The sequence below is a fragment of the Camelus dromedarius genome, chromosome 4 (assembly GCF_036321535.1).
Source record: "Camelus dromedarius isolate mCamDro1 chromosome 4, mCamDro1.pat, whole genome shotgun sequence".
Classification (NCBI taxonomy): domain Eukaryota; kingdom Metazoa; phylum Chordata; class Mammalia; order Artiodactyla; family Camelidae; genus Camelus; species Camelus dromedarius.
In genome coordinates this window covers 20,278,560-20,293,233 of record NC_087439.1, presented here as the reverse complement: position 1 = coordinate 20,293,233, position 14,674 = coordinate 20,278,560, and the positions used below count along the sequence as shown (strand labels likewise).

The window sequence follows — 14,674 nt, the reverse complement described above, 5'->3', positions numbered from 1 at the left end:
ATTGTTTCTAGTGAGAAAAATTGTCCAGATAACCCTGTGCTTAGTGATGAAAAATAATTTCAGCTATGGATTTGTAACCAGAGCAAGAACAATCTGATTTGAAGCTGCAGTGCAAAAGATAAAAGATTCTTGATGAAATCTTTTCTTCCCTTCTCTTGTTTTCTCTTCCCTTTCTCTCTCCTCTCCATCCCTCTCTCCCTCCCTCCCTCCCTCCCTCTCTCCCTCTCTATCTATTAATGGTTAGAATGGGCCCCTTGATCTTTGGTGATTTAAAACAAAACAAAACAAACAAAAAACAGGCCTCAGATGCCAAATGCTGAGAAAGGATGCGGGCTAAAGCACATTCTTAGAACCCCCTGGTCAGGCAAGACCAGTCTAATTGCTGGAGTCCTTGGAGATGGTGGAGCTGAGGTACAGGATGGTTGGGGAAGTGTACAGAATCTACAAGGAAGGGCTGGAGCAGCAGCTGGGTATGTGTTGGGACAGAAGGGATTGGCTATTTACCAAGTAAGCCAGTATTTTAACAACCAGCATTACAAGGTCCTTGTGCGTTAGATGATTATCAGAACTGTTCTGATACATAATGCCACATTACTTTCAGGAAAATTTCATTTCAGTTCATACTCTTACCTTTTGTACATGAAAGCTTTCAGATCATTGTAACCTCATCACTCTTGCATATTGGCTTTTTAAATCTCAAATTGTTCTCAGTAAAAATTCGAACTTTTCTTCAAGTAGGTTTCTTATATTTTGTATTAAATATGTTATTAGCTTGCTAATCCAATGTTTTTCATCATTTCTATCAGTTTCTTGTTGTTAATAGAGAGAGACAAAGCTACAGAAGACCCTGCGCATTGAGCCCAACCTCTAAAACCCTCAAACCCCCTGTGGCATATATGACTAGGTTCACCAGGTACAAAATGAAGATGAAAGCAGACACCCTCCACCAGGGCTACGTGATTGTGTGTATTAAATCGCAGAGTTTTATTCAATAGTGTATGTCAATTAGCAGCATATTCACTAACAGACTGCGTCCCAAACTGGTACAAGAACTGGCAAGATATAAACTTGACCTTCAGCAAAATTACAGATAACCACATGCCATGAACTTTCTAGTACATTGTAAATAATCAAAACTGTGAATGAAAAACACTCAAATGTTGACAAAAACAGAAATGTGGATCAACCATATTGCTTTTTTCCTATTTTACCTGTATCAGGCCATTGCCGCATTCTTATTAATTTTAAGGCTGCACAACTGAGTTTATTTGCTTTTCTTAGTATATAGTCATTTAATCTGCAGACAATGATAGTTTTGTCTTCACTCTGCTCATTATCCCATTTTCCTGTTTCAAGCTTTATTGAATTAACCAAAACAATCTTGTTTACTTTGGTTTTAATGACAGTGGCTCCAGTGTTGTAGCATTATGTTCCCTTCGCTCAAGTCTGCAATGTGTCTGTCTTTGACAATACTTCCATGTTCACTGAAAGTTTAAACACAATACAGTGATGTAAACTATTTTAGTAAACATATGTATTTAGAATAGTTTATTTTAAAATTATATAGCCATGAATGCCTTTAACAATACTTTATATCTGAACCCCCAAACTATGGTTACGTGAAGTAGACAGTCCTAACTTCTACAGATTAGTGATCGACTAGAGTCCATATCCTGCTGATTATGGAGTAAGTGCTAAGAAGAGTAAAACAGTGCTTACTCATTTTAAGTTACAAAGCAACTAGAATCCAGGTTGACAGTTGTCTGCATGTCTAGAAGCCCTATTTAAATTCCACTTCTCAGTATAACCAAACACGGTGTCAACCATACCACTCTGGAGAAACTCCTACCTCTTTCTAGAAGGTTACTCATAAAACCATAGGTTTTCTGGACTGAAGGCACCTTTAATGGGCCAAACACCCAAGAAATTAGTGCCTAAGTCCCTTCTATAACATATCTGAGAAGTATTTTCCCAGCTTATGCCGATACTCCTAGAATGACAGATAGCTCTTTATATCCCAACATGTGTGCTTTCACTTCTGAATAGGTTTGATCAGTAGTAAATTTTAATACTGAACAAAGAAATCTCTCTTTCAACAACTGGACCTTTAGGGGCAAATATTCTGTAGTTTGCTCAACAGAAAATATCTGAAGATGGCAATAAACACATTCAAATTCTGTTTTTCTGGGCAGAAAAAAAAAAAGTCCCCATTCCCTCTATTTCCTCGGTCATTCCTAAATTTCTGATGTAGATTATTGGCTTATTTCAGACCACGGGAAACGTTAACCTGTGCTTCCAGCCAGCTCCTGCTTCTAAACTGAATACACTGGCTCTTCCAGTTCTTGCCCTAATTACATATGTTCTACTTCTGTCCACCTAGCTTAGAAAATTAAACTTCAGTGTCACCTTAACATGTCATTTGTGAAAGGAAACAAGATTAATAATTTAATAAAACTAGATTTTCAAATAGCTAATCATTACTAAATACCCAATCTCTCCTTTGCCAAGTCGGTAATTAACTTTTATATCTATTTAGTAGTTTGTTGGACTGAAGTCAAGAGATCTGAGTTGTATTCTGCCTTGATGGTTCTCAGGTTGTTTGTCTGTGGAGTGAGGGTGTTGATGGTCTCCAAACTTTTCTATTTTTTTAATCTCTGCAGGAATGTTGCTGTCTATATGTTAACAGAGCAAGAAAACCACCCAGCTGCTCTCAATATATGTCAGCATTATTATTATCAAAAAATGTTATAAAAGGGTTCATACCACCTGTTTTTCATATGTGAGTTGCTTCAGTGGATTAAAAAATTATCAATATATACACTGTTATATAAGGTACGGCAACTGAGTAGGTATAAAATAGGTTAATAAAAATAGAAGTAGAAAGCTGGATAAAATAAGATTATTTGAGTTATAGTCCTATCTAAACCTCATAAAATTTTCTGGCATTTGAACATAAGAACTGAACAATGCAGTAGATAAAATGATTTTCCTTCAAGCAGAGCCCAGAGCAAGGAGAACACTTTGCCCATTACTGCCTCTGAAACATTTTTCCAGGCATAAATGTGTGCACTGTAAATTAAGAACATTCTCCCATATCAAAAAGAATATGGGTTTCTTTCTCTCCGTGTACCATCAGACATAAAGACAACACTCATTAAAAGTGAAAAATAATTAAGCTATATTGGGTAGTTTAATTTTAGGAAGCATCAATGTTGAAAATGGACCAAAAAGCATATTCTTTGAGATTTAGAATACAGTGCAATTGCTCGCAATATCTAAAAACAATTGCTGAAATGAATATGGTATGAATACTCTGAGGCCTCAGATAAAGCAATTCCCACTGCTCAGTGTGTTTCATTAAAGCACACAAATTCATGCACATACACACACTTTATGCTTCCCAGTTTGCCCTGTGTAAAAACTATATGGTCTGTATTTCTGTGCATGATTTGCTTTTCTCCTGATTTCCTCTCTTTCTTGTTTTGGGTACACATAAATATTTATTTCAAGCATTCTCGTAACTTAAACGTATAATCTATGAATAACAGTGTTGCTTATCAATTGTATTTTATTGATGTGGTAGATCACTTACAGGCGACATCAAAACGTTTTCCATCAATTTCCTTTCTTTTGAACTGCTCAGAGCTTTAATAACTGTTTGGCTTCTGGACTGAATTGCCAAACACCTTTTTCCAAAACCTTAATCAATGAGATCCCTCTCCACCCAAATATCAATCTCTTCCGAAGAGACAAAAGACAGAAAGAGTGCATAGCACCCCCTGCTCATGTTTCTGAAAAGAAAATCAAACAGGCTCCCCAAAGAACATGAGCGTTAAGTGATATAATTGAAGCAATTTGATGTAGAGAGGTTTTTAGTTTGTTAGCTTTTGGTATTTTTCTCACTGTGGTAGTGAGAAGTGGTAGCACCATTATGGACGTAGAGAGAATATTTGCACCAAAGATATGCAGAACAGGATCTGCAGGTGTCTGGGCATCCAAGAAGAGAACATCTGGGAAGTGAAACCAGAGACACCTGAGACTGGAGTAGAAGAACCCTGTAAGATGCATTATGGGCCAGGGGCCTCATTTGCCAGGGATTGGAGTTCAGTGACTGATCTGAAAGGATACTCAAGCCACAGGATAATGCAAAAGTCTCAGGCACACTGTAGATTGTTAACCATGTGGGGAGAGCATTTCTCTAAGGCAAGGACAGGAAGTTCCTCGCTATATGATAACATATTGTTCTCCTGCACAGTACTTGCAGTTAGGCAATGACAGATTATTAGATAAGCATCTCCCAGTTGGCATATGAGTACTCAGACTCAGTGGGGTGTCCTTTCCCCCAAAACACTATTTTTTCATGCCAAGAACTTCTAGACCTTTTTAGGATTTTAAATGCATTGCTTTCGATTTCATGTAGCTTACTTGAGCAGTGAAAACTAAGTATTTACAGCTTGAATTTATCTTGGAATTCTTCTTATGTTTCTGATCACTTTCTTATGAAGAGTGACCTTAGAGGGCACCGATATTCTCCCCAAGGCAGAGTTTGTTATTAATGCAGTGTTAGGGGTCATTCAGGAGAACACCAAGTGTCACTCCTCCTTTTCTGAGGAGTTCTGTATGTTAGTGCCTCTGTGCACCTTTATAAGGAATCACTGTGTGGGCCAATGTTCCTTTCTCTAGATAGAAGCATCTGGATAAATTTACATTAGAAATTCAATTAACTTTATATTATAAGGCCAATTAACTTGACCATGGTAGAGATTGTTTTTAATTACTTTTCCTGTAGGGCTTCTCATCTCATCCAAGCACAAGTGACACTCTCAAATGATAGACTTATTGCCTGTGGTTGCTCGAAACTCATATGCAAAACACACTGGAAATGACCGGCTTGGTTAAATGAATTAATAGGACACTCTTTGGGCAATTCATCACTCTTATAATCCTTAGGACATAAAATATCAGAAGCAATAACAGGGTGTGTTAGCTTAAACACAGTGTATTAGATCATTTATGACAGTATCTTTCATTATCTGTCCTTGTTGGTTTCTATTTTCTTGGTGAAAGATGATAATAAAGTAAAATTATTTTAAGAGTCAATCCTTATTACATTATATCACAGTGTATTTTATGAAAAATGAGCAAATGATGTCATCAAATGCTAGCTATGCTATTCCATTAGAAGGCTCTTGGCTATCTTTGTGTTAATACGGCTACAATTCACTCATTCATGTAGCATTAGAACACTTATACTTAAGAGACTCGAGAGATTACCATTTGGTACTATGTAACAAGTGGTAATGTAGTGTCTACTTGTTACCAAGTGGTAACCTGTACTAAGCCATCACTCAGTGATTGATTCAAAAGAAAATAATAATAAAAGTATAAACATATAAATAATATATATGAATATATACACACTCAGACCTCCAGGTGACTAGGAGCTTAAAAGTAAAGCAAACACTACTCAGGAGTTTAATATGAGTCAGAGTCTGGAGATAAATTTTTTTTGTTTTATTTTTGCAGAAAAGACCTACCTGCACCTTATGGGAGGACTTGGTAACTTTATCTGTATAAGTCTCACTCCCACCCTGTGAGATACAATTCATTGTTCCCACTTTACGAATGAGCAAACTGAAGCTTACGTTTCAGCCAAGTTTACACAGTTCATTAGTGGCAGAGTCAGAAACGGCACCCCCAGTAATCTGTCTTTCCAGACTTCCCACTTCCTCCTAGGATAAAAGCACTGACTCTAAGGGTAGTGAGACCATGACCTGCTTGTGAAAGGGGATTGAGGAATGTGCTGAATGCTTAGAGGGCAGCTTTAGAACTGAACCAGAGGAAAGGAATGGTTTAGGCCAGTGCAACTCAAAGAGTGGGGCCACAAGAATGTAAATGAACTGTTGTTAAACATATTTTTTCCTGTATCAATGCTTTCTCAATGAAAGGAGCTGTGTGTTGATTTACATTCCAGTGCACACTTCTTATCTCCTTGTGTACCAGTAATAATTTACAAACCAGCAACCAGTCTATGGACCTTGCTTTAAGTGAAACAAGCTTAAGGAACATCTTATAAAATCTTCCTTTTCTGTGAGCAGTTAAATAATTTTGGATAAAAGTTATCTTCAAAGTTATTCTATATTTTTTCCATTTTTAATTTTTTTTTTAAATAAGAAAGTCACATTTATCCATATTACAGGTAATAACGAAGGCTGATGTCCTAAACTCTGTAAATCTATGGGGACATTAACCTTAGTTGAAGTGGTATGACTCTTACTAGTTTTAATAAACCAGTCTCTTCCAAAAGCAAAAGAAAATGGCTTTCCTAAAAAAAATGAGTAATATTTCCATGAAACAGCATGATGTTTGGCGTGAAATACAAATTTTAAAATGTGTTATTCATACCTGCACCTCCACCAATGCTTAGAATCTTAATTTCAGATTTTGTGTCTCCAATCCTGAAAAAAAAATGTATATAGTTTAAGAAAAAGGTATCAGGTAGTTTATAAAATTTGATTATCAAGTCTAATTGAAGAGAACAGACTAAAATTATAGAGACTAGGCCAACATGAAAAGTCTCAATCATTTCAGTGGTTATACTGCTGTTTTTAGAAATCTTTAGAAGGAAAGGTTCCATTCATTAACAGTCTTGACCTGGGAGACTTTTAGAAACAGCACTATAAACATCTCAGAGGTAGGAAATACCATTTGTTTAAATATTGTTTGGAGAACAAAAACAGAAAAAGTGGGCCTTTGAGGCTAGTGATACAATAAGCCATTCACTGTAGATGGGAGCAAGGCTATGGTGATTCATACTCCCTCTCTGAGACCTGCCTTCTTCACTTCCTCTTTCTAACTTCTTTTCAGTAAGCAAATGGTTATTAAACATTTACTATGTGCCTATCCTAGACCCTGATGTCTAAAAATGAGTAAGATACCACTTTGTTCTCAAGTTGAAATCTGAAATAATAAAGCCCAGTATTATGGCTCTAGTATAGAAAAAGAATGGAATTGATGGACTGGGATGCACAGCAGGACTTTCTTTAGACTGATTTTTTTTTTTTTTTTTATGAATCAGAAAAAAATACAAGGTTCACAATGACTGCCATGTTTCCAATTTGATCGGGTGAAGCATGGTATCAAAAGGAAGCTGGATGATGTAATTTTACAGCAAGTTTATGTTTCATCAGGTTTTTTGTTTGGGTTTTTTCCTTTTTTGGTTTTTTGATAAATCTGAATTCAGCAGACAATTTGGATATGCAAGATGGAAGCTGAGTAGGAGAGACAACAGGGTCAGTGATGTATTCTGGAGAATTATCATAAAGTAATGGTCAGAACTAGGAGAGAAAATTATCACCATGGTTACTGTAAAGAGAAGAGCGGTAGGATTATGACGCAATACCAGCTTTCAAACATCAGGGATAGTGGGGAACACACAAAGGAGACAGAGAGGAAGCAGTAAAGCCGAGAGAGATGATAGGAGAATTAGAGAAGGAAAAAGCCATTGGTAGAGTCAGGGGTGACAGCATGTACTACTAAAAACTGAAGAAAGAAAACTCTCTGTTGAATTAGGCAATATGTGTATCTTTGATAACAGCAGTTTGATAAGGAAGTTGAGGGCAGGAGACAGGTGGCAGTGGGATTACAAGTGAACTCAATAAAGAGGGAGATCCAGAGATTTTTGAAATAGAATGAAAGAGTGAGAAGGAAAAAGACTGCTGGAGGGGAAATATGACCTGAAAGAATGGTGCTTGTTTGTGCTTTAGGATGGTAAATAAGCCTAGTTTTTGGTTAAAGTGAAGCGCCTGCCCAGACTAATAGGATGAAGGCAGAGGTTGAAGCAAGGTTCTTAAGGAAACTGGAAAGCACAGAATCAAGGGTACCTATGAATGAGTTGCCTTCCTCAGTTCTAATTATCTTCCAATTCATAATCCTGAGTCTTACTACACCCATACCTATCTATGCTCTTGGTTAATTCTTTAAAAATGTGTATATCCTGTGGATAGCATAGTGAGCTATGGAGCAGAACACCTTGGTTGAAATCCCACCTTATTAATATGTTACCTTAAGCAAATCATTTAACTTCTCTGTGCCTTTATTACTAAGAAATAGGATAATAACACCACCTACCTTATAGGGTTGTAATAATAGTATCTATCTTAAGAAGGAGTTGTGGGGATTAAATGATTTAATTTATGTAACTCTTTTAGAAATGTATCTGCACATGACAAGCACTCAACTTATTATTATTCCAGGCACAGCTAAGTGATTTATGTGAATTAACTCTTTGAATCCTTACAACTCCTCTATGAGTTAGATACTATATTATTATCCCATTTCATATATTATGATGATAACTAGCAATTATTGGAAACTTGCTATTTTCCAGGCAAGGATCTAAATGTATTATATGTGACAACAGCAACAAACATTACTCTTTACAGCTATATACTATAACCCTCCCTACCCCACCCCTCACCTCCAGATAGAGATTAAATAATTCCTCCCTGAGGAGACAACCCATTTCACTGAGTAAACTTATCTACATTGGCAACTGAAAATCTCCCATCCGAGAGCTAAGTCCACATCCAGTTATTAGAGTTGGCCACCCACTCAACAGACTCCATGTATACACAAAGAGGATCTGAACCAATTTTTAAGTGCCTCATTATTTGATTGGATGGACAACCAAGGTTCATCAGGTAGTTGAGGAGCACCCGTAACATAAGAGAGACCAAGAGAAATGGGTAAGTGGAACTCAAAAGAACATGCAGAGAGCAGAGGAAAATTTTATTGGATAAAAGAAGGTATTATAGCTATGAAAGATGAACAAGATGCTATAAAAAAGGAACATTCTTGGAAATTAAAAATATAACAGCAAACAACTAACAGAGGGGCTGAAAGATAAAATTGTAAAAATGAAGGAGGATTAATAAAATGGCCACATTTAAGCTAACAGATTGCTTATTGTTATGCTTGCCCTTAAAACGGTCAGCTGACCTGACTGACCGGTTGCTACTCACAGCCCCAGGCCAATTGTTAAAATAAAGCTATTAATTTTACTGTTTCTGCTTTACTGCAGTAATCAAAAGTAATAATCATACTTGGTTTCAGAACTATACAAAATAGGCTAAATACCAAGAAGACCACGCCTTCGGCACATATGAGATAAAGAGATCAAAAAAGTGACAACCACTAGCCTCTGTAGAATTGGTCGCCTGGAGGCATCATGATGAAACCACTCTAAGTCTTATGAGGAGGAAATGATTCTGTTGATTGTTTATTGTTTGAGCTTCAGCCGTATAACCACTCCACCCCATCCCCAAGGTGGGCTCACAGTTTTGAAGGCACTAGCCTGCTGTGAGTCCCCTTTGCCCAGCAAAGTAATAAAGCTGTCTCTTTTCTTCTAAGCTCCAAGACCCTGTCTCTAAGTTTCAGTTTGGCTGGTCAGGAACGGGGGCCAATCTTTTCAGCAACAAAAAATGGAAGTGTAAGAAAATTAAAGAATCAATTCAAGAGGTGTTCTGTTTAATGAACAGAAGTCACAGCAAGAGAAAAGTAGAGGGGAGGAATGATTAAATAATGCCAAAGTCTCCCTGAACTGAAGGATCTGAATCTTAACTGAAATGTCCCAGGGACTACCCACAAAAATGGGTGACAAAGACCTGCACCATATCTCCTTATCTTAAAATTTCTGTATACTAGATATAAGGAATGATTAAAAAACAAAAACCAACAACAACAAAAAGGTTACAAGCCAAGGATGAGGAATTTGAATGGCATTAGATTTCTCAACTCCAGTAGCTGCAAGACCATGGGGAAATATCTTTAAGTTTCTGATATAAAATCATTTTCAGCATAGAGTTCTGTATCCAAACTATCTAACAAAGGGGAGCAAAGAGTGAAAGCATTTTTAAACATTTCAAAAAGTTTACCTCCCATTCTCTCTTTCTTAGAAAGCTCTTAAAGAATTCGCAAGAAAAGAAAAAAAAGACTAAAGAAACTAGGAAAAGAACAGCATGAGATCTAGAATCAGGGAATTTAATACTGGAGCAAGGCAAAGAGAATTTCTAGAAGGTGAATGAATTCCTTCATCAATACTTGTATAGCAGGCCAACAGCAAATCACCCCAGACTAGAAAAAAAGAACAGAGAACTCCAGAAAAGATGTTCCCATGGGGAAAGATGAACAGATCACTCGATCTGTTGGAATATGTTGAAAGGAGATGAATAATTCTGCTTGGGGTTTTAAGTAGTGATAGGTATACAGAAAACTAAGAAAATAAAGTTAAATCAAGACAATAGTTAACTCTAGGAAAAACAAAAGGTTGTACATTAGAGGAAGTGTAATTATAGTATAAATGCATTGTTCAATTATGAATAATATGTACATAGGCAAAAATGATACAAATTATGTAACCAAATTTGGACATAAATATATGTATACATATATACTGTATTGACATGATATGGGGAGGGATGTGCATGTTTATTTAGCTATTTTAATACATCAAAATTAAGAAAGAGGATAACATGTTATTTAGAATTAGGAAAGAGAATTCCAGAAGAAACAGCTAATGATTTCAGAGTGTTGAAAGTGATTGTCTTTGGAGAGCAGGCCTCAGCAATGGGAATGGGTAGGGCAAGGAACCAGTATTCTTGTTGTCGTTAAAAGCTTTTTAGAATCATTTGACTTTTTGAAATACGAATTTTATAGTAAAAATGAATTTTTAAGCTGGCATGTTGCCTCCTTAAAGCTTATAAACTTTTAAGTAGCAAGTTTGAAGGTCCTTCAGCTAAATCTCATTCCACATCACCTTCAGGGAAAAAAAAATGCTTTTTTAATAAATGATACTTTGATTCAGATGATTTCTAATTATTACTAATTAATAATTATTTCTAATTATTCTAAATATTACCACTGTAATGAAACTTAGTTATGCCTTTGAAAATTCTTCAGTATTTCACAAAATTTACGTTCAGTATTTCCAGTTAGATTGTATACACCTTGAAGACAGGGCAAGAGTCATCATTCATTATGTTCTGTGCAGCCATAGTATGTCTTCAAATCAACTTGGTGGCTGAAGTAAACCACATCATTTATCTGCATGAGCCACAGACATGGAACAGATGCTTGGGATTATTGCAAAAGGACTCAGAAAGTAACTCATTACCTTAAATGTTAGAAATGAGCAAAAAGATCCAAAGAAGTAAACTATAATTAGTTCCTAGGTAAGAAGTTGTCTGTATTTGCTGTCTGCTTTGATTTTTGCATTGTTATGCTATTACTTACTAATTATTAATATATTATATAATACTCAGTGTGGGGAAAAAAAAACCACTTAAAAAGTGAACCATGAAAAATAGAAGATAGAAAGGGAAACAAAATTCCATATATATGCCCAACAGTGCCTTCTCTAGTCAGGCAAAGTTAACCGTCCTGGTGAAAGAATTTCAGGCCTACAATAGAAAAATGCAGCAGAAGATAAAAATATCAGTTTCCTTTGCTGTTGGATCCACATTCATTTCCCCCAGTTTTCTATTATTATTTCCTGAAGCAGAGTAAGTTACAGCAATCCACCCCCAGAGAGGTGATTTGATTATCTTTAGCATGTGGAATCTGTTACTCTCAAAATGCTTATCAGCTCTGGCACAAATTGAACACATTAATCACAAAAGAAAGAAAGAAAGAAAGAAAAAGATTCTGCAAGAAGGATAGGAACTAGTGAGTTTCACTGATAATGAGGAAATGCTTTTTTAGGGTCATATTGCTAATATTAAAGTTGAAAGTAAAATACGATTTTTTTTTCCCGAGAGTGTTAACTATAATAATGGATAAGGAAAATGAATTTAAATGGATATTAAGATAATTCAGAGACACCCACTCAGTCCTCGGGGTAAATAGTATTTGGTAATTATTTATATTTGATTCTAATGAAAAGAATACCAGACGCTGTTGGGGATTTTTTTTTTTTTTTAATGTAGAATTTGGAGGAGAGCTGAAAAATCAGCTCACATATTTGGATCTTATCTTTTCCCAAACGAACGAGGATTTGTGCCTTCAAATAGTTAACGCCTATCTCGGTGCAGCTGGAAATCCTGCACAAACCGGAGCCTTTGAATGCTTAAAGCGAGCGTCTCACTGCAGCACCGCGGGAGCAAGGGCGCCGGGCGGCGCGGCCCCGCGCAGCTGCTGTCAGCTTATCCCCGCGCCCAGCCTGCGGGTCTGGGCTCGACCCATGCGATCACTGCGCAGAACGAGCGCGAGCCTCGTCCCTTGGAATAAAAAAAGCGGCCTTTTGTTGTTGTTGTTGCTGTTGTTACCTTGCTATTATGCCTGGCAGCTTCTTGTCCATGAATTCCTGCATGCACTGGTGCTCCGTGGAATTGCTGAGAAACCTCCGAAAACAGTCAACATATCTGCTGTGGTCAGAAAACAAGCTCCTCATGGAAGATGCCATATTGGGTTTTCTGAGACAGACAGGGAGGGAAGGTTTAACTTCCCCTTTCCTTTCTCTTTCCTGCTCTTCCCAGCTGCTCCTTTCTCTTTTCACCCTCACCAGTTTCTCGCCAAAAAAAAAAAAGCCTGCTTTGAATTTAGCACACGGCTGGAAGGGCTGATGTACAAAGTTCATTACTAAGTCAGTATTTGTACAGGACTTTGCCACTGACACTTTAACCACTACATAGGTGTTTTGTAAGAAATGGAGGCAGTTAAAGCAAAGCAGTAAATCCAGTGCTAACACGTTTTAAAACTCTGGAAGTTCAGAAAGTTGTTAAAGCAGACTGCATTCCAATCACTTCCTGTTTTGTCCTCAGCTGCCAAGAGTAATTTCCAAGTGGGAAAGTGGCTGCTTTAAGGGCCAAAGGAGATCAAACACAGAAATAAACACGCCAGTTATGAGGCTATAAACCAGAAATCTACAGCTGCTGAAATCTTTGACAGAAGACTGTCATCTGCCTCCAGGCTTTCTGTAGGAGGGTTTCATGCTTTCACATCCCTAAACACTTGAACCTTAAACTCATCTTCTGCATTTCTTCATACGTTGGCTGATTGATTGGTTGTGATTCAGGGAGTCTCTTTAGAATAAACTCTTAGGAGGAACCAGGGAACTATTAACTAGAGGGTCTGAGAAGCCTCGTTGGGGTGGGGTTGAGGGACCCGAGAGGGGAGTCTTAGGAAAAGAGTGCAAGACCCTGGAAGCCTTCCCTAAGCTCCTCTGAATGTGAGATCATAGAAACTTAGCATGAGCCTTTGGAGGCCCAGTGGTGTCACCCATCAAAAGACCCAGAGCGTCTGAGTACCCACACACTGGCCCTTTCACCTGGGAAGTCGTCTTTAAGAAGGCGAACCCTTGTTCAATGTCAGATATTAATAGTAGTATCCAACTTATGGAGGCGTTATGAGAATTAAATGAGTTAATTCATACACTTCTCTTAGAAATAGGTCTGCCTGAACCATTCTCTTCCTCTGATTCAATTGCAAAGCTGCCCTCAGCATTCAGCATTCTCCGCTAACCCTCTTTTATAAGCATTTCATGGTCCAGCTACTCTTAGAGCCAGTGCTTTTATCCTAGGGGGAAATGGGAAGTCCGGAAAAAAAAAAGATGAATATGGATGTAGTTTCTGACTCTGCCACTAATGAACTGTGTGAACTTGGTGAAACGTAAGCTTCAGTTTGCTCATCAGTAAAATGGGAACAGTGAATTCTATCTCATAGGGCTGTAGTGAGAATTATGTACAGAACAGTTCTAAAATGCTTAGCATATTATTACTGCTTAAGGTGCAGGCTGGTCCCTTCTGCAGTAATAAGACAACAAAAACACTGAGTTTCATGTCATTTTCACCTGTCACAAAATATTACTCTTCTTTGGGTTATTTTTTCAGTCATTTAAAAATATAAAAGCCATTCTTAGTTCATGGGCTGCACAAAAATCAGGTGCTGGCCTGAATTTGGCCCATGGGCCCTCTTTGGTGGACTCCTGATGGAGATCCTCGGCCTCCATGCACTGCTTAACTCCCATCTCTATCCAACAAGCCTTGCCTTCCTGAAACTGACCCTCACAAGCTTTTAATTGTTCTATTACCATTTTTCACATTTCTCTTAGAACTCAATCCAAATCATTCATTCATGTATTCATCTACAGAACAAATATTTAGTAAGGGTCTACTGTGTGCTATTCTATTGAGAAGAGATAACTTTGACCTCTGTCTTCCAACTGAAAGCTACCTTTCTTTAAAACTCAATTTTCACCTGCCTCATTTGTCAAATCCTCTACAAAAATCTGCTCTGCAGGTGTGACTCATTAAGAATTTCCTCTCCATTCTTGTTGCTTCCAGGATACTTGAGTCTCTCTCTCTTTTTCTTTTTTTTTCTCCCATTCTACTTGCTGGTTTTCTTACTGGCTTTTCTGCACTAGGCATCACGCAGATCCTAACCAATTGTATTGCCACCACCAAATTCAGTTATTAAAGCACAGTTTGGTTAAAGTCATTCCTCTCCCCACAAATGTTTACTGTCTCTCCTAAGTTAAGTCCAAGACTCATTCTATGATCCTCCCAAATCATCTAGATTAACATTTCATTTTTCTTTAGACTAGCCATTGCATCCCTTCAAACTGTGCTGCTTATCTGTATTTATCCCTACACTTTCCTTCCTACATACTCTCCTCATA

At 37.4% G+C, this 14,674-nt stretch overlaps 1 protein-coding gene across 1 annotated transcript in view; it reads right to left on the bottom strand.

Annotated features, from left to right (window-relative positions):
- The window catches only part of HNMT (histamine N-methyltransferase), a 29,719-nt gene extending 17,135 nt beyond the window's left edge, over positions 1-12,584 (bottom strand). Inside the window, exons 1-2 of the mRNA XM_010983928.3 lie at positions 12,324-12,584; positions 6,406-6,458 (exon numbers count right to left, since the gene is read on the bottom strand). Coding sequence (XP_010982230.1) covers positions 6,406-6,458; positions 12,324-12,460 — 190 coding nt within the window. The 5' untranslated portion in view covers positions 12,461-12,584. The remainder of the gene's footprint in view (positions 1-6,405; positions 6,459-12,323) is intronic.
- Positions 12,585-14,674: the final 2,090 nt, after the last annotated feature.